At 40.1% G+C, this 23659-nt stretch overlaps 1 protein-coding gene across 2 annotated transcripts in view; it reads left to right on the top strand.

Moving 5' to 3' along the window:
- The first annotated feature begins 3423 nt into the window (after positions 1–3423).
- The window catches only part of LOC113011172 (neuropilin-1a-like), a 108266-nt gene continuing 88030 nt past the window's right edge, over positions 3424–23659 (top strand). The window contains exons 1-2 of one of the 2 annotated variants that reach the window (XM_080293069.1): positions 3424–3505; positions 16448–16622. In XM_080293069.1, coding sequence (XP_080149195.1) covers positions 16471–16622 — 152 coding nt within the window. In that variant the 5' untranslated portion in view covers positions 3424–3505; positions 16448–16470. Of the gene's footprint in view, positions 3506–14928; positions 15535–16447; positions 16623–23659 lie in introns of those variants that run through there. The other variant, XM_026150583.2, reaches the window with a different exon arrangement.

Genomic DNA, 23659 nt, shown 5'->3' on the forward strand with positions numbered 1-23659 from the left:
GTAGGCCACACTCGATTAGGGTCATTTATTTTGGGTAATGTAAATACAGTGATAGTGGGGTTGGCCATGTGAAGAATGGGAGTGTGTTGCTGAGTTTATTGGTAAATGGAAAGTTACAGCATGGTATTTTTAAAAACGGGGGACGATGGCTTTTCCGTCTACTGACTGTGATGATTATTGCAGTGTAGCATTTTGAGATATAGCCACAAACAAGTGATAAATGCTGTTCATAGCTGCCATTCTGTTGGATGACTTCAGTTAAACGCTACAGAGGGGTGCATGCAACCCTGGCAAAGTTAATGTTTGTTCAAGTGAACGGCTCAGCATATTACATACAGGTCTTACTGATATATGACATGTACATTGTCATTTATCCTTATTCAAGCTGAGACTCCAAGCAAAGGAGGTGCAAAAGAATTATTGTCTTTTTCATCTTTAGTGGTTTTTTTTTGTTTAAACTCTCATTGTGCCACAAGTACAAGCAAATATCAGAAGATTATCTCAAAGCGATGGCTGAAAGGCAAGCGGCTTAGCTCTCATGCAATCTTTGATCTCTGCTTTGAGTTGCTGCCTCAGTTTAACGGAAGAAAAAAAATGAGTATTCAAAAGCTACATGTAATAAATTTCTGAGAGAAAGCTGCAGATTTGCATGCTGCCTGTGTGTTCTGCAAACATTTGGCATGTGTGAACTTATCATGTTTAAGAGGTGAACAACAAGAGGTCACAACGTTAGAGTCGCATTTACCAAGACCATCAGGTAGTCATGTGACTTATATAGGTCGAAAGTAGATACAACCATCATTTTTTCAGATGAATTTTTTTTATAGATTCTGCAAATATAAATATAAACTGACTGAATATAAAACAGGGGTGATTAATTTCAAATATTATTTGCGGATATGCTCCAACTGTTTTGTCCTTTTAATCTGTTTCATCCAGCAGATCTAAACTGGACTAACCTGCATGAAAGGTGCTACGCAAATAAAGAGCATTTTACTAAAGGCTGATCATTTTTCAGTATTTTTCAGTACAAAAACAGCAATTTGCACAATTTACTTATATATCTCTCTTCTTTTGCTAAAAAATCATTTCATTTAAAAAAAACATGATGATGTTTGAAGACACTTGCAACTTCACTGCCCTTAATGATGTAAAAATTATGATGATTTTTAGTCATTATCATGAAGCTTTTAAGAACTTTCCCCACTCTTTAAGGATTTTTTTTTTTTTTACTTTATTACTTTATATTGTTCTGCTACTAGATTTAACTTTTTCCTTTTTACGATATTGTTGCCAAAATGGTTCAGTTTCTGCATTATTTTAGGGACAGTGTAGTTTTATCCTGTTTTGTTTAGTCCTGGTTGATTTATGTGAGTTGGGCTCTTCTTCAGTTGATTATACATTTATCTGATCACCAAAACAAATAAATCAGAGAGATTTGCACTACAAACAATGCAAAGAAAAGCTATTCAACAAAGCAAAACTATATTTGCAAGCCTTACTTGCCTTGTCTTAACAGAAGGAGCACAGCGAGTTGTAATAGTTTCCTGCTACATAAATGCCAAACTTTAAAGGAAGGTAAATAACCTCTGCATAGCTGAAGTGACCATTCTGCTGAAACGTGTAATAAAACAACAGCCGGTGGCCACGGCTTTCGCTCCCTCGCTGATTAACGGCTCAGGTCGTTAGAAGTCAACCGAGGTGACCTCGCTGCTCTTTGACCTCTGTTAGTCAGTATGCTGTAATTGCCGTGTCCTTGTCTCTGGCTGGCTGGAGCATGTTTTAAAAGGACGGCGATAATAACTAACACACATAAACACGCACAAGCAGTCATTTCTCTCACAGTTTCCCTTCTCGTAAATCACAGGCCCAAACGCTCACACTTTCATTCTTGCACATCTCGCTCACACGCTTCCCTGCATCCGTGTTTGCAAACTGTCACGATTAGTGCAAGAGACCGAAGGAGCTGAACGTTGTAGAAAAAGTTAAACCTTAATTTACACTTTTGAATTCACAACAGGTATGAATTTGCAGCTTTTCAGAAAGTTAGTGAAGTCGATATTCAAACAGTGGCTTTCAGTTTTTGTAAGTCCAGGTGCCACAGGGTCATGTGACAGGAAAGTCTTCACTGTTCTCACTGGTTGCAGCTGCAGGTTGGTTATGGTTACTTTCACATGTGGAATTGCATGTAAGTCTACTTTGTTTTCCACAGATGTATTTTCTGACAACTATGCTCTCTTTCTCCACAGTCTCTGGTGCAGGTAAGGTCTCCGAATATGTAAGTGAGTATTTGTTTGTGTGCGAGAGGAGCCGGGCAACTTCACAACAGGACAGAATTTGCGACAAAGAGGAAAACCAGACGGCAGGTCAACCTGAGAGGACGCGGGGACCGCGGCACACGCATTCCCAGCCATCTCACTTCCTAATTTTAGTTTCAGTCCTATATAAAGTAGCTACAAAGAGATACGGTAACAAAAAACAGTGTTTCCATGACATTAGAAGATGTTACTTTGACTTGCATTCATTTCCTGGAGACTTCTAACCATAACTGCTGCTTGTGTAACCCTTTCCAACACCTTAAGTCAACTCTTCATGATTGTATTTAACCAAATTACTGTTCACACAAGGAATTTGCATACACACACGCACAGGCACTCCCCCTGACTGTGTAATGGACTTCCTTTTGCCTACAGCTCCAGGTCACTGATCGCACTCTGTGTGACCTTTAGGCCATGATACTCTCAGTATCCTATTTGCTTCCATTTACTATGTTAGAGCCATTTTCATTAGTTCAATGCCAAATTTCCTCCCGTTAATACCTCTTAATGGTGTTTCTGAAAAGCATCAGCAAACATTATAGTATATAATTGTGCTGAAATTAAATTGAAAGAATTATTTGTAACCATTTGTAGTTATTAATTTAAAGCGAAGACCCAAAGAAAATGAGGGGTTTTTTCTTTTTATGTTTTGTTTTCATTACATAACAAAATTGGTCTATTTCAACCAGGGTCAGGAAGGAAAAGTCACTTTTCAACAGCAGCTCAGTCAAGTTGGCAAAAAAAAATAGTAATTTTTGTTAATTTGGGGTCATTTTTTATAATAATATTTGCAGCTAAATATCACATTTTCATTTCCGCGAGCTTATTTGAAACAGGCAAATCCACGTCTTTAGGACTCTTTGATCAGTGCTGGCAAGAATCCCAAACAACCACAATAAGTTGTTCCATCCATTTACTTAACTGCTTATCCAGTTTTGGGTTGCTGGGAGCCGTAGCCTATCCCAGCTGTCATGGGGTGAGAGGGAGATACACTCATGACAGGTCAGCAGTCCATCACAGGGCTGACACAAAGACAGCTAATACACCTGCAGCCAATTTAGAATCAACTTAACAACCTATTATTTGGACTGTGTTAGGAAGCTGAAGTACAGGGAGAACATGCAAAGTCCACACAGAACATGCAGGATTAATGCCATTATGGTCCCAGTAACGTCTGGCAAGCTTAGGTAAGATAAAAATAGGAATAAAAACATTCATATAGCAAGAATGTTTCTTGTTTTTATGTAGCTTTGATGATTTGTGTGTGTGTGTGTGTGTGTGTGTGTGTGTGTGTGTGTGTGTGTGTGTGTGTGTGTGTGTGTGTGTGTGTGTGTGTGTGTGTGTGTGTGTGTGTGTGTGTGTTATTGCATGTGGACCACAGACTGTGCGGTGTACAGAATGATGTAGTGGTCGTTTCTTTGTCAGCTGATGTAATACAACACCACAAACTGCGCCATCCCGCTTCTCACCCACACAGAGGGAGATGTGGGACAGTGTTCTTTTCTTGACAAGCAGCTCTTCATATCACTTGACAAAGTATCAGGGTGCCTGGAAGTGTTAGATGCTGGCATTTGCACTTAAAGCCTTCGTGAATAGCTGCTCTGTGCCAAGCGAGGGCTTAGGCTAAATCGATGATGACTGTACCAAGAGAGAGAATGAAAGGGTAAATTTTGCACAGCTGTCCCTAAAAATAATGGAGGCAAATATCGTTCTGAGGAGAAGCATGTGAGTGGTCTTAGTTTCACTCAAAAACATGATTTGGATATTTTAAGAGGATCAAAACTGTGTTGATGCAACTTTACTAAAAGCTGGGAAAAGTCACAACAAAATATGTTTCGGGTAACCTAAAAAAAGGTTTACAGAACAAATTAAATGCAGTAAACTGATTGATGTTAAGTAGAAACACAATGTGTTTGTGCTTTCTACTTTTTTCCATTAATGACATGCAATAGTAGCAGCTGAAATGCCTCATTCAATGCTTACTGCGTGACTCGGTGCATTTTGCACACATGTGGTCATCATTATTTATCAATCAGTTAAAGCATTGGGTTCTCACGTCCGTGTGTCAACAAATAAAATCGGAAAATCGGAAACGTTTTTTTTCTTTGGTTGGTTTTTGTTGGAATGGGTGGATCTTAATGATGAATTAACGACGCGAATATATTACACACGAAAAACGATAAATAAAATGCATCTAAATTTCACGTCTTCACTTTGTTTATATACCTTCTGCTTAAGTTGCGTGGTAGAGCATTGGAGTGAATCATGGTCATTGCTTCACTTATTGGCTTTGACTTCATCTGATAAATACTGAATCATCCTACTGTTGCTGCTCTTGGATGGAAAACTTGCACGTGTGGCACTGTGAACCAGCTGGGCTCAAATCTTACTGAAAGGTATGACTTTCAGATGTTTCTGACGCAGTAATGACTCAGCATTTAATATCGGGGCTCTTTAAATAAGGGACGCGTTAATAGACATCAGATTTTTACAGTCACGGAAATTTCTGATTTGTTCTGCCGTGGGAAATGTGAAGTTTGGTAACATCTGAAGTCAGAAAGGTTACGTTTCAGCATTTGCGTTTACTTTTAGAGCCACATGCTATGTAGATTTTAAGAAAAGTTGACAAGTCAAAAACTTGTATACAAATCATGCTGATAACTACCATATGTCAGTACGCCAAATGTGCTACATTTTAGCAGCAAATTGCTTCACTACTGTAAGCTTTCTACCTTATTTTCTGTTGTTTAGTGATGTTTAATAGTAGACCTTGCTGCTGAGAGCTGTACATTAGTTTTGTAGGTTTCACGTTAAATAATTATAATCTCTATTATTCAGTTGCAGAAAATAATGTCTTTAGTCGTGGTGAAACAACTTCTAACTAAAACAAATAAATCATGTGGAGTACTTGTAGATGTATTATTATTACTAGCTATATTACTGGGTAGAGTACTCTGGGCGTAGAATCTGCTGGAGAAATCATGTATCTCATCTGGCCTGCTGAGAAGGATCTGGAACTGGTGCCTCTGTGACCCCATCACGGACTGATGGTCGGATGAGTTGCTGCTGTTAATGTTGTCATTATCAGTGTGGCCAACTCCTCAGTAAAGAAAATCACTATTGGTTGTCCTAAAAGTCACTAGAAGTTGCTAAATGACATCATTGCCTAATTTGCATAATTGGTCATGCATATGTAGAAGAGACATAAAGTGAGTAAAAAACACCCTAAATGCATTTAGAATATATTTAGAACTGCAAATTAAATAATTTTAGCAATTATTTAAGAGGATACAATTTCAATTGTACTGAAATATTCTAGCATAGACTTTGTCAATAAAAGGTTTCTCTTTGAGGTTCCACAGGGTTTCATCTTGGGTCCTCTGATGTTTATATTTAGTTTTAAAAGTTAATCATCTTTACCTCCAACTGTTTTTGTTTTTTTTAATCGACTTATTTATTTTGTATTGCTTCTGTATGTACATTTCAGTAAGTTTTACTTTTATTGTACATTAAACTATGATGACTACTTCTCTGGCAGTAATAGTGCACAAACTGTAAATAAAGCATTTCTGTTCTGTTGAGTGAAAATAACCATTTAATCAGTTCTTTGTGAACTAGCGCTGAAAACCTCTGATATGGCTGTCAAGTGCGGTGGAACGTCAGTAGTGGTCTGCAGTGAAAGGTTTGAAGTTTCAAACCATGTTTTTTGCTTTAATACTAAATGCATGTGCCACTTGGATTATGTGAAGGAGCCATCTGTCTAGTAAATGTTTTGTTTTAGTTGAATTTTGTACATTGATCATAGAAAGCAGCTCCCTGGTGCACATTGGCAACTTGAAGTTTTGCAACTTCTTAACTTTTTCCAGCAAACCAAAATGCTTTTGGGCAGCCCATCAACGTAGTAGCTGAAATTAGCTCTTTTATTTACAGCTGGACGATTGCTATGGCGTCCTTTTTCAAATCGCCTCCTTGGTAATGACAGTAATTATCACAATCCAAGTCCTCAAACAAGGCGTTTTTGGCCAGCTTCGTCCATTTCACTCCCCAATCCAGACTCTCATCATTAGGTCCTTTGGGAAGTATAACTGGCATGCCTGCTGCAAGGCTGTGTGTGTGTGTGTGGGGGGGGGGGGTGTCTCACATTGTGTACCATAACCAGCTTGGCTCATTGCCAGGCAGTGAGACCTGATCATCAGTGTCATGACCTTGTGTTGTGTTGAAACATCTTCTCACTTTGTGTGTGTGCTGCCGTTAATCTGCACATGTATACGTGTGTGTGGAAAAAGGAGGAGGGGATCAACACTATGAGAGTGTTTTGGTTTCACTGGATTGTTTTCTGAAGGAAAGCTTTTGAAAAATCTGAGAGGAGTGTGTGAAGTCGAGCTGAGGGTTGCATGTGCCTCGGATATTGATATGTACTTGAGCACATTAATGCATGTGATCTTTCATGTGATTTCTTTTGCAAATTCTGCAGCATTTTTAGATGTAGGAAATAAAATTAAATCAATCAATAAGTGTGCATGTGAATAAAAATCACAAGTGGTTGCCCTGTGCTTAATCTTTTACTGAAAGTGCAAAACCATCAACATAAATAAGGATAAAAACCACAAGATGGCAATAAATGAATGGAAGAAATGGCACCATTTGCATGTGACCATATCCTTGAACCTGGGAACACCAAATGTCCTTGCCAGATGGCTCAATGATCCAGGTGTTAACTGGTCAGCTATGGCAGACTGTAAAAATTAATTGTATGTAAATGTTACTGTTTGTTTTCTGAGAAGATATTCTCACTGCAAGTATTAGCATTAATATCTGTATGCATTAACTGAAACTGTGAGTTGTGTGTTGCTTGAACCTGTTGGTCTGATTGGGTCATTCTCTCTCCACTTTGCATTTTTGCTCCATGCTTGTACGGGCTTTATCCAGGTGCCCAATTTTCTACCCACAAGACATGCATGCAGTTTAACTGGTGATTCAAAATTGGCCGGAGGTGTGGATTTTAGCGTGAAAGGGCCCTTAGATTTCCATGCCTTTGATGGACTGGCACTCTGTCCAGGGTGTACCCTACCTCTTGCTCTTGCCAAATATCTGCTGGGACAGGCTCCAATCACCCATCCACCAGTGTGACCAGCACTACTCCTATGCAGCCACAGCTGAATATTCAGTCATGAGAACGGTCTGAACCGCATTCGTGTGTCATAAATGCATGCATCAGAATGTAAAGAGTTATAATTAGCTGTATTAATGAGTGTGTTATGGTACACGCAGATAAAAACAGTTGAAATAACATTGCCAGACTGTGTTTCAGATACGTGACTATCACTGCATTACACTTCTTTGTACATGTGCCCTTGAACATGTGCTCTCTGAATGCGGCATATATAGAAGCTACGTTTTATTACATGTGAACAGTAAGTGCATAATAATAGGATGTGTCTACCAGAAGCCCAGTGTTAGCCAGTATGTAGCTGCTGTTGCTCTCAGCCCACCACAGCAGACTAATGGATCACTGACAGTTTCTCCTGTAATTACTGAGATATGACTGTGTCATTATAGAAATACCACCCCCTCCTCCATCATTCCACAGCCGTTAAATGCACGGGTGTTATTGTGTGTGGGTGTGCATGTTCCCGCTCCAGTATGCACATACACATTCAACTATACATCCAGTGAAATAAAGGGTTATTTTTGGGGATGCTTTAAACCTTTTGTGAAAGTTTGCTCTGCAAGTATCTCGTCCATCAGTTCTGTAACTTCACAGGTTTTCTCATAGAAGTTCCATTGCATCGTTTAATTAATTTAATTAAAAGTGACAAATTGCAGACATTTTCTGCATTATAAGAAGGCTAAACTATTACTACCATAAATACAAAGAATTTAGTTGCAGCAACACGTTTGTGATTGAAGCTTATTATTTGTACACTACTTATTGGTGAGCCTACTTCCTGACACTGTGCTTTAATTTAGGGTTAAATCGTTCCTTTAAACATTTGTTGAAATAACGTAACTGGATTTCATTTTTTAGCATGAGGATTAATCCTAATGAATCTGCTTTAAAATATCAAAAGTGTATAATTAAATCTCATCTAGGGTATTTTCATCACAGTAATTTCAAATTTTCAAAAAAATGTTACCTTCATTGATGAAACATGGCAGTTTCCTGAATAATGTACATGTGCTTTGTTTATTTTATTTTATTTATTTTTTTACTTATTTCAGTTATTTCAACAACGATTCTAAGAAACCAGGATTTTTTTTTTCCACCATCGTGAAAGGGAAAATGGTATCTCATGACCCTCAGTCAGGGAAATACCCAGTCACAATCACAGTGCTATTAAAAAACATCAGGGTTTCATTGCTGTGGTTTACAATAAAACATTGTCCAGCTCCTGCTGAACAGCTGAATATTTTATTTATATTACTTATTTATTTTTTTACAGTGTCATCTTTAAGCTTAAATTAAATGACAATGACTAATTGAAATTTTACACTTTAAAACCAAATGATTTGATATATCTCACAAAAACGTGTTCATTCAAAGTCAACATTTAGTTTTCTCCCATTTTTTTATAGACACAAACGTTTTTATCTACGGCTGTTGTTCAGATAAACAGCACAGTTATCTTAACCCCTGACACAGTTACACATCGTGTAGTGATGATTTATTCTGGAGAGTTTTATATCCAACTACACCCTGGAAGCGATCCAACTTATGGTCATCTACAGTTAAAGTGCTCATAATTAAATTACCTGAACTTTGTTTTCTTTAAAACTTGCACATGCAAAACAGCAGAATTACCAGCGTGTGCAATATATGACAACCATCAAAAAAGAGATGAATATCCAAAAGAAATGGATTTAGTTCAGTATATTTCAACTGAAAAAAACCTGCATAGCAAAGTATTATATAACAGCTATATGCCCAAAACACATTACATTATCATATTAAGAAATGATACAAAATAACGTAACTACTGTGAATGACTACGGCACAGATTGGGAAATCACTTTATGTCAAAAGATGAAGGCAGCTAAGAAGGTGCTCGATGAGCTCGTTCATGGAGTGATAAATACGCCCATTGTGTTAAAGCTTTTACACAGATGAGTGTGTGGCGTCCTTTGGTGTTCTGCTATGATACACACAGTTTAACCAATAGTGAGGAGGGTCTCTTACTCCTGACTTAACACACAAAGGACACTGTAGTTTCAAACTTAGATGCATGGCATATGCATCACCTTATAATATCCATCCATCTTTCCATTTTATTAACCGCTTATCCAGTTTACAATCACAAGGGCACTGAAGCCTATCCTAGCTGTCATAGAGTGAGAGGTGGAGAACACCTTGGACAGGTCGCCAATCTACTGCTTGGCTAACTCAGAGAGGCAGACAATCGCTCACCCTCACATTCACAACAATGGTCAAATTAGAGTCACCAGTTTAGTTAATGTTCATGTGTCTTGACTGAGAGGAAGCTGGAGTAACTGGAAGAACCCGCACAGGCACAAAAGATGCAAACTCCACACAGAAACACCCTATCCTGTGTTCAGATCTGCTGGTCGTTTATCAAAATGTGGGGTGTAATCTTTGCTTAAGCCTAATCAACTGCCTAAACTTCATCAAACAGCAGCAAAAATAACCACAGTAAAAGACAGAAAATCTCTCTCCGCAACACCAGCAGCATCTGACAAAACATCAGTATTTGATGAGAACATGTAGGTCAGAGGGGAGGAGCCTAGAGATTGGTTTGTAGAATGAGGAAGTTCAGGAAAATGTATGGAAGAAGAGGCTGATGAAAAGAAGTGGAGTAGTGAAAGAAGAAGAAAGCTGACAAGAGTACAAACAGTTGTGGGATAAGGTGGTGAATGAAAAGGACGAGGTATTGTGTAAGTGGTCCGAGGATGCGCACAAAGGATGTGTCACAGGTTAGAGAGATTAAAGATGGAAACTGACAAGAAAAGAGAAGAAGGATAAGGAGTGTTTTGAGGGGATAATGAATAAAGAATTACAGGCTGCATTGTGAAGAGATGGTGGAGCTGGGAGTGTAAGTAAAGGATTAGTATAAAAAAATGGGACGGTGGTTAGTCCATATGAAAGACATTGAGAGACAAAGAGGTCAACAGGCGAGATGACAGTGAAGTTTCTAAATAGAGTGTTTCGCTGTTTTGGAAATGACATGGATGAAGAGATGAAATGGGCTAGTATGCTTGCAGTTCTGAAGAATAAGGGTTATGTGCAGAGCTGTAGTAAATATACAAATAATAAGCCATAGTGGGGGAGTTAGTTGTGGAAAGTATTGGAAGCTAGGCTAGGATTAGTGAGATGCAGCCAAGAAGTGGGCTACAGATGCAGTGCTTGCTTTGACTTTGAGAGTACTGCTAGACAAACAGTCTTTGAGGACTTGGAGAAAGCATATGATAAAGTGCTGTGACAGGAGGTGTGGTACTGGGTAAAGAAGTCAGGAGTGTGTGACATTGGTTTATTATATGTATGAGTGTCGTGGGACTATAGTGAGGTGTGTGACAGATGGTTTTTAGGTGGAGGTGGGAATACGCCAAGGGTTGGCTCCGAGCCCTTTCCTGTTTGCAGTTTTGATAGACAGGCTGACAGTGAAGATCAGGCGAGGGTCTCTGTGGATATTTGCAGATGACATTGTGATTTGTAGTGAGATTGGGGTGACTTGCCTGGAAAGTTCAGGGAATGCTGTGGAGACAAGGTGTAATAAAATACAGCAGAAGAAGGGCAGAATAGTTGTGCATGAGTAAGAAGAAGGAATGTGGGATCACGAGGATGCAAGGAGTAGAGGGTTCAAAGAAAGTTAAAAGTTTGGGAGATGTACCGGGTCCGAATCCCGGATAAGCCCCCATATGTCTATGAAACAGCTGGGAAAGACAGACGGGTTTGGGAAGGTATATCACAGGGGCAACTCAGGTTAGTTGGTTCAGGGCAGAATAGTTGTGCACGAGTAAGAAGAAGGAATGTGGGATCACGAGGATGCAAGGAGTAGAGGGTTCAAAGAAAGTTAAAAGTTTGGGAGATGTACCGGGTCCGAATCCCGGATAAGCCCCCATATGTCTATGAAACAGCTGGGAAAGACAGACGGGTTTGGGAAGGTATATCACAGGGGCAACTCAGGTTAGTTGGTAAGACAGGCAAGATGGAGCAGCCAAGCAAAAGGAAAAAAAGGAATGCCAAAAAGGTTGTTTATGGATGTGGCGAGAGAGAGTGCAGGCGGTAGGCGTAATAAAGAGCAGGACAAAATGGAAATAGATATTCAGCTGTGGCGTCGCCTAATAGAAGAGGAAGATATTGTTGTTCTTATTATACATATATCTTTATATTAACACATAAACATATGGCTTCACTTTTAATAGCGCTCTCAACACTTTCTATATGTCACTCCTCCATCTTTTCACACTCACCTACATGCTGAAATCCACTTTAATGAAGCCACACTCCCCACCATTAGTACACATGAACTAGCATTAGAGTGATTTATTAGGCTGTTATTGGTCTTTTATTAAATCCTGATGAATGGCTCTGAATTCCTGGAAGCACTTTGCATTAAAATAGGAAAATGTCAAGTTGTCAAAAAATATCAACAGGCGTCAATACAGTAGAAAACAGTTGTGATCAGTCTTCAAAAGCTTGACTCTGTTGTCATAACACAAACACAAGTTCTGTTCTCGCTTTACAATCTGCGTCACTAACATGTACTTTGCCACCGATGCTATTTCAGTCATGCTTGGCAGTGTTATGAGTGCATCGTGCTTCCAACGATTTTTTATTGTCTCCACTCCGGCATGTACTGGTGCGGAAAAAATAATCAGAAGACTAAAACTAGAAACTAAATCAGATTTGAACACTGACTGGAAACATTAAAGTCTATCGGGATCTTTGGATTGTAATACAAACTGTTGAGATGAGAGTCTTGTGTCTCCTCGCTCTCTGCCAGACCCACTCAGCTGCTCATTTGCTGATCTCTTACTGTGTTTTTATGTCACTCAATCACTCGTTCTGCTCGCTCTCGCTAACACTCGCTCACCCCATCGTCCTTTGTGTTTACATTGCAGGATCCATTTCTGCATGCAATTATGTTCAAGCAGGTGTGTGTAGTGCAAATTTAGTAACTGGTGAAACTGTAGGAACAATTACTTTACGTAGGCTCGAGGGTGTTTTTTGAGGCCCTTTCCCAAAAGGGCGTTTCAGTTATTTATTTTGCTAACCCCCTGGAAGTCTAATAGTTTTAATTTTTATAGACCTGTTGCTCCTCTTGCTGTTTTTAATGGTTGCTGAATTGAAAAATAAACTTGTTTTGCATTAAAACTGGTGTTTCGGCGCACTACACTATTGCTACATGCTAAAATTAAAACTTAACCACTTAAATCCCTAAAACAGTCAAATGAATTCACATTTTTGCTGTTGTACGTTTTTTTTTTTTTTAACCTCCTAAGACCCGAACTCTTCCACAGCATGCATTTTTAATTTCTCTTTGATATTTTGGCATATTGGGGCCCGATGAATGTAAAAACAAAGAATTACCAGATTTTTTTTTTTTTTTTACCTTATTTTTGTTTTTAAGAAAAATAAGAGCCACATATGAGGATATTTGTTTAAAAATTTGATAGAACAGTAGCAGTATAATGTCCTCGTAAGTGGATATCAGGCCCTTGTAGAGCAAAATGTAGTATTTTGGTCTAAATAACCCAAAATGTGATGTCCACATATGTGGACACCAGGTCCTAGGATGTTAAATTTAAATTGTTCACCATGAGCATTCATTGTGCACACAGTGCTAGAAACCCCAAGTGCAAGACTGGCATGTGTACATTTAATTTAAAACATACTTTACTGCTATTGTTATTTTTAAAATCTTCTCCAGGGACACTGACCTTAATCTAAGCAACTGCTGAAGAGATTAAATTGCACAGAGCAGCTCATCAGCGAGTATAACAAACGCTGATGTTGAGGGAAACTAAACTCTTGTTTGCAAAGAGCAGAAGATTGCAAAAGTGTTTTCTTTAACCATACAGTTGTTCAGAATTATGCTGCAGTGAGTAATTAGCCCCTCTTATAAGTGTCTAATAATCACATTTTTATCTTTATTTAGCCAAGGATGATGTGCTGAACAAGCAAGCTCTCATTAATTATAGGCAGCTCCACCTGGGACTGTTCTGCTGTTTACCACTGAGAGACTCCTGCAGGCCCAGGATATTAGAAAGGTCATGAGGTTTGAGCTATGACTTTTATTCTTCATGCATGTTTTGTAACTGTTATGCACTAGATGGTAAAATCCAAAGGGCACATTCTCTGCTCCTCCAAAGGACTCAGTCGATACTCTTAACTCCTTCATGAGCTTTTGGAGAAAAGAAAAATGGAGTTTGTGTTCTTGTCGTAAGTTTAAGATATTCTCATTAGTCTCAATGTCTAGTGCAATGATGAAAGTAATTTTGTTGGAGAACTCCAGTGCAAAGGACTAAACATGAATGCATTAATCACAGGAGGCCAGCAGTGCAGCACTAATGTTTTCTGTCTTGTGGTCAACTTGTGATTGACAGTTTAGTCAGTGCAGTGCGTCTATTATTGTAATTAAAGTGTTGTTTATCCTGAATGTTGTTACTGTAACCACGATTTGAATAGAACAAAAATGCTATAGCTAATGGCCCCTGAAATTCCACACTCTGTCCTCGTGTGCCATGACCCTGCGCTTTGTTTTAGGCCTATTGTTGCTCTTTCGTTGTCAACATTGCCTTATTCTCATTCAAAGTATTTATTTTCCTACAAGTTTGGACATGTTCTCTGGGGATTCCATGACAGGCATTGTGGGAACTGTAGGACGTCATGCTTCACTAGATAAGACCTTTTAAAAACGTGATCACAAACTCCTGTAATGGACTTGAGTTTAATCTGAGACAGCAGTGAAGTTTCACTATATGTTGAATACTATTATACATTAGCATAGATCCATAGATATTAGTATATACTACTAACACAAAAATTAGGGTATAATATATCAACAGACAAAAGAACAACAAAAAACCACTCCAGATAACGCAGTTCTCTCCCCTGTCAGCTCTCTTTTCACAGAACAAGTTCAGTCTTTGTCAGTGTTATTTCCATCCACCCAAACCACCCTCATTAATAACGAAAATAGACTAAATATGCAATAGACGTGTCCCCAATATACTTGTAACTATTTTCAGAGGAAAGACGTGTAATTTAACAATTCAAGTATCTAATATATTTCATGAACGTATCTGGAGCAAACTATTAAATGTGGGATGTAGGTCGCCAACAAAGGACCGAATAAACCTCCCTCCAATACTTTTCTCCTCGTGACTACGTGTCAGATGTGGATTCTCGTTGGCTCATATGGTCGCTGTCCACACCTCACCTTACACCAGACCCACATGCCAGCCTGAGTTTGCGTGCGCATTTATCCCCGCGAGCACGCGTTGGGAGCGCAAAGAGGGCGCACCGGTGTCAGTTTGCTCCAGCCCCTTTGTAGCGGTCGGTCGCTGGTGGCTGCGCGCAAGGCGTCTAGAAGCAGAAATTTGGGGAGTGGAAATTCCGCTGTTACTTTCACGTCTTCCTGACATTTCTGCTGCGGCGGTCAGTCAGTCGCTGAGAGCGGAGAGAGGCGGAGAAAGAGCTGAGCTGAAATAAGGAGTGAAGATCTGGAGAGCGGCGCTCCGATGTTCCCCGCGGCTGGGTTTCCTCTGAATACCGTTTAACTAGTGATTTCTCTTTTTCCATTTCCCACTTGGAAGTATGTCTGTCGCTCCCGTTTGGTGTCAGGAGTGAGAGGTCTGAGCAAGAGTCGCAAGCTCACGGCTGCCACTTTTGACGATCGGATTTTTCCTTTTGATTCTTCGTCTTTTTTTCTGCATTTGGATTATTTTTTTTCCAGGAGATGCCAAGTTGTTCCCTGACAGACGCAGGGCTCTGCTGCTGAAGCTCACAGGATGCTGGGGACTCTACAACAACCAGATTTCTTACTTTGAGACAAATCTCTGTTATTTTTCCTGTGTGGACGTAAACTCTGGACGTTTACCCACCCGTTTGCCTTTATTTTTTTTATTTTTTTTTTTATGTTCTTTATTTTTTCATTTTAACAAATGTCTGTCTTGTGCTATCTAATAAGGATGCGTAGTGGATTGCTATTGTTCCTTTTCGCCCAAGTCTTCTTGGTTGCTTCGTTGACACAGACTGGTAGGTGTTGACGGGTTGAATGAATACATGTGGCTTGACAACAGGCAGTCTAGCTGAACGTTGATCCGTTTTACATCGTTTTGCACCATTGTTGCCTCTCACCTGTTATGCTTCGGCTCTCCCTTTGAGAGCACGTCCGCGGGGCTTCAAGTTAGACCACGCAAATACCGTTTTCAGTAGAATTCCTCCAACAGATGGAGGGGAAACGGCAATAAGCCACAAAATACACGGAAACCGGATTATACTAATGTATAATATAGCGACAGAGGCGCAAATTACCTTGCAGCTGCAAACTAATACACACAGTCACTGAGGCACAACAATTCACTGTAATAAGTTTCCTTATTATAATAGAAAAATTAAACAATTTGTCTTTGAGGTCTGTTGGCTTCATCCATTCAGAGACGCATTTTGGAGCTTGGCGCTTGTTGTCATTGAAGCATGTTCTCGGCTACAAGCAATTCATTAAATCGTTCAGAGAGAAAATTAAATTTAATCATCCTGCCTGATTGCTGGCAAAGCAGCCCACCTCACCTTCATGGGCGTAATCACACCTTATGGTGCGGATGCAAAGGAACCTCACTTTATCCAACACCTTTTCTAAAAAAGTGTACGAGTGTAAAGTTTTAGAGAATTCTAGTGTGTGAATTTATAGTTCCAACGTGTGCCTGGCTTCTTGGCGCAAAAAAATATGTGTAATTTCTTTTTTTAATTTCTGCTCTAGCGGTGGATATTTGGATTTATGTGCCCAAGCTGGAGTTGTTAGTGTCCTCCTCACTCCCACCCCTGCGGTTGCACTTAAATCTTTTACACCAGAATGCGCAATCAGTCAACATTACAGTGCAGACCAGTGCCCAGAAAGTCAATTTATCTCCTCTAACTGAACAACTTTCTTGCTTTTTTTGCGGTGTAGATAAATGCGGGGGGAGCATAGAGATGCACGCCGCGGACTACCTGACCTCCCCGGGCTATCCCAGCGCCTACCCACCGTCCCAGCAGTGCGTATGGGTGATTACCGCCCCTGAAGCGGGTCAGAAGATCCTCATCAACTTCAATCCGCATTTTGATCTGGAGGACAGAGACTGCAAGTAAGAGTTCACTCCTCTCGCTCTTCTCTCTCTGCCTCTCCCACCCTTCTTTGCTCTCTCTCCTCAATTCTGCCTGGATACAGTGTGAAACTGTGCCACCTATTGGTCAAGGAGATAGTTGTACATCTGTTCCCAGGAAACGGGGGTGCAGGGATGAGATATGGCGCTGAAGGTGCTGGCAATTACTTCAGAGGAAATGGGCTTTGATGGGTTTAGTAATTCATACATGATAAGGAGGCAGGCTGGACGGGCTTTTAGCATGATTTTAGGGGGGAGCAAACTCTGCAAAACCGGCTGCATCCGCTTTTGATTAATGAAGTTCACTTTGCTCATTGCTGAAATGGAGAAAGTGTGTTTACTTTTCATTTGGAAGTAGAGTTTACCTGTTTGTACTTGAAGAAGAAACGCTTTGTGTGCCTTTTTGTATGCAGCGTTGGAATAATGATCAAATTTGATTTTTAAAATGGGTGGAAGGGCTGCTGTGTTGGTTTTTCTGAGGAAGATGTTGAAAGATAAACACAAGTCAGTTAATGCTTTTATCTGTACTCATGCTTCCTCTCCTGCTTTTTCTTGCGCTATTTATGAATCACAGTAACAAAAGAATACGCCAGTGCATCCTGATATCTAACAAACCATTTATTTCTTTAGGAAAGTTCCAGTTTTTGAGTTGCTGTGAAGCTTTTGTGCTTTTCTTTGTCTTCCATCATAGTTAAGGAAATATATTCGAGTTTGGGAGCACTGGTCAGACAAAACAACGTAAGTGACGGGATGTTGTTTCCTGAGAACTTGTATTTTATATTTTTTATTTGTTTGTTTGTTTTTTGTTTTCCTTTTTGTGAAAATGATCAGCAAAAGATAAATAAAGGTCTATTCAGCCTTATCGCTGTCACTGGAGGCAGTTTGGGTTATCGACTTTTTGAAAAAACATTCTTATAATGATACACGCACGCTGGAATCATTCATGTGTGCGTCTCATGGTGCTTTCCTTTGAATTACTGTTCAGAACCTGTGAGCAAGCACCCATGCAGACACCCTTAAGCCACCCTCTGTGACATAGAAACACACACTCAATTGTGCACGGCCGCACCACAACCCATGTGTTGCCGTTGTCCATAAATAAGCTTGTTTTTATGTCGGCTCCTCTGCCTTTTTTAAAAGCTCCATAAATGGCTCCTGTGTAAATCACGACTAGCTGTCCAGCGCTGTCTCACAGATGGGGTCCACCAATACTATTGGATCATGTTTCAGCACCAAGGGACTAATAAACCATTAGCGCTCGGGACAGATAGTGGATATCGTGTGTCTTTCGGGGGAATATACACCGTCCACTGTGCTGAAAGCAAACAAGCTGAAAAGAATCTCCTTTGGAAGCTAATTCTGCAGTGACCCTATTTTGTGTGATAACCCAGGGAGCAGTATAAGCATGCAATAATGCTGCTTAAGTACTTAATGAAATGTAATAAATCATGGCGATAAAATTTTCGACAGTGGCTGGCTGGCACTGCAGTAGATCTCGAACTGAACGTTATTGTCTCCCTAAATGACTTTTCCACAGGTTAATGTGCTGAAATAAGGCAGTTGTAAAATAAAATATTACAGTTTAATCAGGTTTTATCATGAGCAAATGGTTTTAATATTAACTAGAGACCATCTGGCTTCTGGTGTCGGGCAAAGCACCAACAGAGTGTGTTCAGGTTTTACGAAGATCACGTTTTTTATGTCCAAAAGGTGGAAAAGTGTGAAACCAGGAGGGAAATGGAAGCATGAGGTGTATTGATCGTGTTGCTCTTCAGTGTTATGGGATTGTTCATTTTAGCCACACGTGCCTGATTCCATGTCTCGCAGTCAAGAGAGCCAACGTTTCCACATTCTGATTGACGCGCCTGTGCCCGCTGAACAGCCTGACCACCCTGCAGCCACCTCAACATGTCATTTGGCTGTTTACTTAGGGGCCTCTCTGCTTTCCTTGATTGGTTTCATTATTTGTTGTGTGAGTTTATGTTGGATGATGATGGGGTGCAGCTCGTAGCTCTCTGACTTGGCAGGAGCGGTGTTGTTTTTGGGAACGAGTCAAATCTTCGAAATATGCCCGTCGAGGGGGGCCTTAAGCCTTTGGCAGCGCTGCGGTCCCACTTAAAAATTTCCTGAGATGATATCTTAGTTTTATTTCACTGGATGGATGGCACAGCGTCAGCTCCGGAGTATGATACGGCAGTTGGCGGGGGAATGAGTGGAAACAGGAACAGAATATAATGTTTTACTGTGAACCGAATGTCTGAAAAGTTGAGCGTTAATCTCTGTTGATAGACGAAGGCGGATGAGGCATTACACACCTGTTGTAGAACACCTGGGACAGCTACTGCTCACCTGAATGCCCTGTAGGTGCCATACATCACCCAGAAACCGTTTAGATTGTTCATAAAATCATGTTTAAGCTAAAAACGTGAAAATGTATAAACCTGGAAGTATTTCAGACTATCACTTTAAGACTCTGTTTTACAGTAGTGAGTAATATGCCATTAGAAATTAAACTAAAAGCTGTAACAACAGCAATTTAACACCTTTTATCAGCCCAGTCAATAGCTGTCATCAGCTGTTATCAGTCCAATACATATGGTCAGTAGCTCTGAGCTAGCAGGCTTAGTTTGCTCTTATAATCGATTGTATTCAACGATTAGTAGATAAAAAGACACGTTATACAAGAGACCTCAGGCAGGACGCAGTGAATATGGAATTTATACAATGGTAAATATGGTGAGCTAACAAACAGAGCTTTGTAACATGTGCTTTATGATGTGAAAGGAAGCAATTTACACAAACAGTACTGTTTTTCTCACCTTAGTCTATTAGCTTTGCTGCCTTAATGCATCCAAGTGCTTTTGTTGCCAAAGCCTACCAAAGTGCTCCGACGCCTGACCAAGTAGTTTGTTTGCATAAACCTAATCCTTTTGGTGCCTGATCCTAACTTAGCGAGTGAAATATAATTGAAATCAACATTTTTTTAAAAAGCCCCCTAACCGAAAAGACAGGTCTCAAACTCATGACTCAGTTTAAACTTGAATTGATTATGTTTCTGCAGACTGTTTATAAGCTGGCAACACAATTCACATTACCTTTACTCAGCAGAAAGACGATCTAGAAGCAGGCAGCTTACAACAAGTACCAACAGCTACGAAAACTGATCATTGATTTAGGTCTCGTAACACACAACAATAGTAAATGTATTTTGGCTAATAAACTCATTAATTTGAAATAGTGCAAATTGCCAATTTCATCGTCAAAGAAGCCAAGATGATGCATTTGAATGGTCTGCTATGTCTAATCAATAGTCCAGAGAGCAAATTGAGTTAACTATTAGAGGAAACAGGAAATCATCCAGTCTGAGAAGCTAAAAAGAACAAAAACGTGTTTTTTTCATCTTTTTTTTTGTCTGATTAATGGCATAAATTAAACTATTGTCACTTACTTGTCTGCTAATCAACCAGTGTTTCAGTTTCCAAAGCACTACAATCATCAGTAACCTTCACAGCACCTTCACAGTGCTGGTTTGAAGTGTCTCGCTAACACACATTTGGAAATCCTACAAGGAAAATCAAGCCAGTGGCATTTAGGTTACAGTTTCTCAAATATCCCTGATTTTAAGATACTCTCCAAATTGAAATTCATTGTTGGAATGACAATCCCACCTCCTCCGTCATAGCATGTAGCCGCTTGCCCATTTCTCCCAGTCCCATAATTAAATTATTGGACCAAAACAGAACAAACATGTTCCACTGCTGTGAAGCATGTCTGCAGTTAACTAGCCAAGCAGAGAAACCATAGCAGTGCTGTTCCACGAGCGAACGCCGGCTACATTTCCGACATCTGTGTCACAAAATATCTTCCCCGTGCAGCCTCATGACCCAGGGTTTGTAATTATGATCCCTAATTACAGCATATGTAAAAATATATGTTTGTGAGCCCTGTTTTCTACAGGGGTGATTCATGAAGAAAGAAATCTGGGAGGAGCTGTGCACTAGATTTAGATGATCCATCAGTGTGGAAACAATGTAGCTTTATCTGAAAAATAACACAAGTGTAACAAACACCATTATAAGCTGCTGTTATTTTAAAAGAAATAAAAATGGAAGCATCTTTTTTGTGGACTTTGAGGTCAAATAGATGGATCTGTGGTTCACGAGGCCATCGTAAGCTTCAGAAAAACAGTCAGTCTGTGGAAGTAAAAGGTCGTTGTTGGAATTATCACCCAACCTCTCAAGTGACAAATTCTGTGCTCGGTGAACAGACGAGAAGCAGTAACACTTTTTTTTCAGACACATTAAGATCCGACGGCTCTTCCTCTGTAGCCAATCTGGAGCCGCACCAGAACAAGACTTGTCTCACGTCCACGTCTGAAATAGCGTGGCCGACAAAGTGAATCCCCCGCGGAGCGTGGTAAAATAGAGCAGAAGCATGGGTAAGGAACATGCGTCGGTGGCCGGATAATTTGGGACATCTTTTTAGGAGTTGGCTGAACTGTTGCCTCCTACATGAGGCTGAACTGGCACAGCGTGCACCTCACACATACACAGCACACACACAAACACAGGCAGTCTAAACTTTCTGTCACTTACATTAAGCCTCGTGTTCAGATGTCGATGCACGCTGCTACAGTACGCACAAACCACACATCCTCAAGCGCACATTCATACTGATGCATTAAAGGTAACTTCAAAAGGAAATCTGCCATTTCTATCTCCTTTCAGCGATGGATATTGTCTTTGAGCAATTTTGTTGTTCGGCTCTCATCTTTCTTTCATGTAGATAAATGTCCATAAAGAAAAATCACGCGCATAAAATGAAATAAATGATAGATTAAAGGGAAAATGTGAACCTAAAAACCTGGATAAGCATAAAAAGTGGGAAGGTTAAAGGCAACATACTGGAGCTCTAATTCAGTTTTGATCATTCGGATAGCAAGTAAGTGAATATCGTTTGGAAGGACAGAGTACTGAACGTGACTCACTGAATACAAAAAAGCACTGAGGCGATTCAGAGGCCTCTTTGTGAAACAACAGTTTCAAAGATTTGTTGAGTTTTGCTTCTGTCACCAACATTTTTTTTTGGTTACCAGCCACATCAAAGAAGAGACAAAGAAGAGGTCTGTCGTGGATTTCATAGCCCAATTTGGCTCAAATACATCTCCAGTTATATGAAAGGGACTCACATGACTCTTTGCAGTTCTGTGAAAAAGTATGACAATGCAGTGCAGTAACTTGAAGTGATTGTTTACTGTATGATTTTTTTGGGGGGCCCATTTTGCTTTACAACTTTTCTTCAGGCCATTGTACTTTGTGGGCATTTGTTTATGCACGGCTCTCTCTGAGGTCTGGACTTCGACTGGGCCACTTCTTCACCTTAATTCTTTTCTTTCTCAGCCGTTCTGTTGTAGATTTGCTGCTGTGGTTGGGATCACTGTCCCAACCACAGCAGCATAGGATTTGCTGCAGTATCAGCCAAGTTTTAGCTGTTGGACAGACATCCTCACATTTGATTCTAAAATACTTTGGTATGCAGAGGACTTCATGGTTGATTAAGTAACAGCAAAGTGCCAGGTCCTATGGCTGGGGGGGGGAAAGCCCAAATCATCACCCGTCCACCACCATGCTTGATAATGAGGTGTTTGTGCTGATTTGCTGTCTTTCGTTTTTGCCAAATATGGTGCTGCACATTAAGGCCAAACATCTCTAATTTGGTCTCATCTGTCCAAAGGACATTGTTCCAGCAGTCTTATGTTCAGATGCAGCTTTGCAAAACTGAGCTGTGCTGCAAGGTTGTTTTTAGAGAGAAGAGGCTTTTACCTGGCAACCTTTCCAAACAAGCCCTACTTGTTCAGTCTTTTTGTAATTGCACTGTCACAACATTTAACAGTCAACATCATAACTGAGGCCTCTAGTTTGAGATGAAGCCCTTGGATTTTTTTTTTTTTTTTTTTTTTGCAGTTTCCCTGAGCGCTGAATGGTCTTACTTTAGAGTGAATTTGATGAGAGATCCACTCCTGGGAAGATTATGGCATGTGTCACAATAAACCTGAATACTCCAGACCAGCAAACTGCTAAAACTTCTGCTTTTATAGAGGTGCCCATACTTGATGATGATCAATTAATCGAATGCATTTCATTAGCAGCACCTGGCAGCTACTTGGCCTCTTAATTCTGGTTGAAGCAGGAAGGTGCAAATAAAGAGAATTCAGATTTGGGATTTTGTGAAGTTCAGCTAGTCGCTGTTTCAGTTGGTGAACAGTTATAAACAGTCTTAACAATGCTGACCTTAGAGAGAACAGAGAGAACCAGAAAATCCAAAACAGAGGAAGCTATCAAAGCTGTGTCACATGACCTCAAGGCTTTCCAGCACCACCAGTTTAATAAACACACAAGTGGATTTCAGTGTGATTCATATGTGGAAAAACACTGGGGTTCTTTGTTTTAGAACTGGGTTACACTCCACATCACATGCACCCTGCTGCCAAGTTTTTATCATCATGTAGATTTTTTTAAAAGTGATTTACTACAAGTTCGTTGTATCGGTCTGCATTAACATGGGTTAAAAAAAAGTAAATGAGTGTAAAATACACAAGTGAAAACTCTCCTTTCGGTGATGGAGATGAAACAGGGTATAGGGTCAGTTTGAGTAAAAGTAGGCACGGCTAAGAAGATAATTAGAGTAGTTAATCACAGCTGCAATTTGTGGACTGCCTCGTGATAATAAATAACATTATAAGGATATCTATGTTTTTTTTCCCTTTTCTCTACCCAGCAACACATTTAAATTTGATGCAGCTTGACATTTCAGGAACATACAGCGAACTCGTCATCGTACAGAGGAGAGGCTGGAGGGGGAGAGGAAAAAGGGAGAAAAATAGAGTTCCTCCAGAGTGTGACGGAAGGACCAGTTGCTCCTTACAGTTTGTCTCGAGGCAAAGCGCTTCATGATAAGTCAGAAAAATGCCCCAGCAGAGACACAGTCACATGACCGACATCTCGTAGCCCGGAGGTGTC

The sequence above is a fragment of the Astatotilapia calliptera genome, chromosome 18 (genome assembly GCF_964374335.1).
Source record: "Astatotilapia calliptera chromosome 18, fAstCal68.1, whole genome shotgun sequence".
NCBI lineage: Eukaryota > Metazoa > Chordata > Actinopteri > Cichliformes > Cichlidae > Astatotilapia > Astatotilapia calliptera.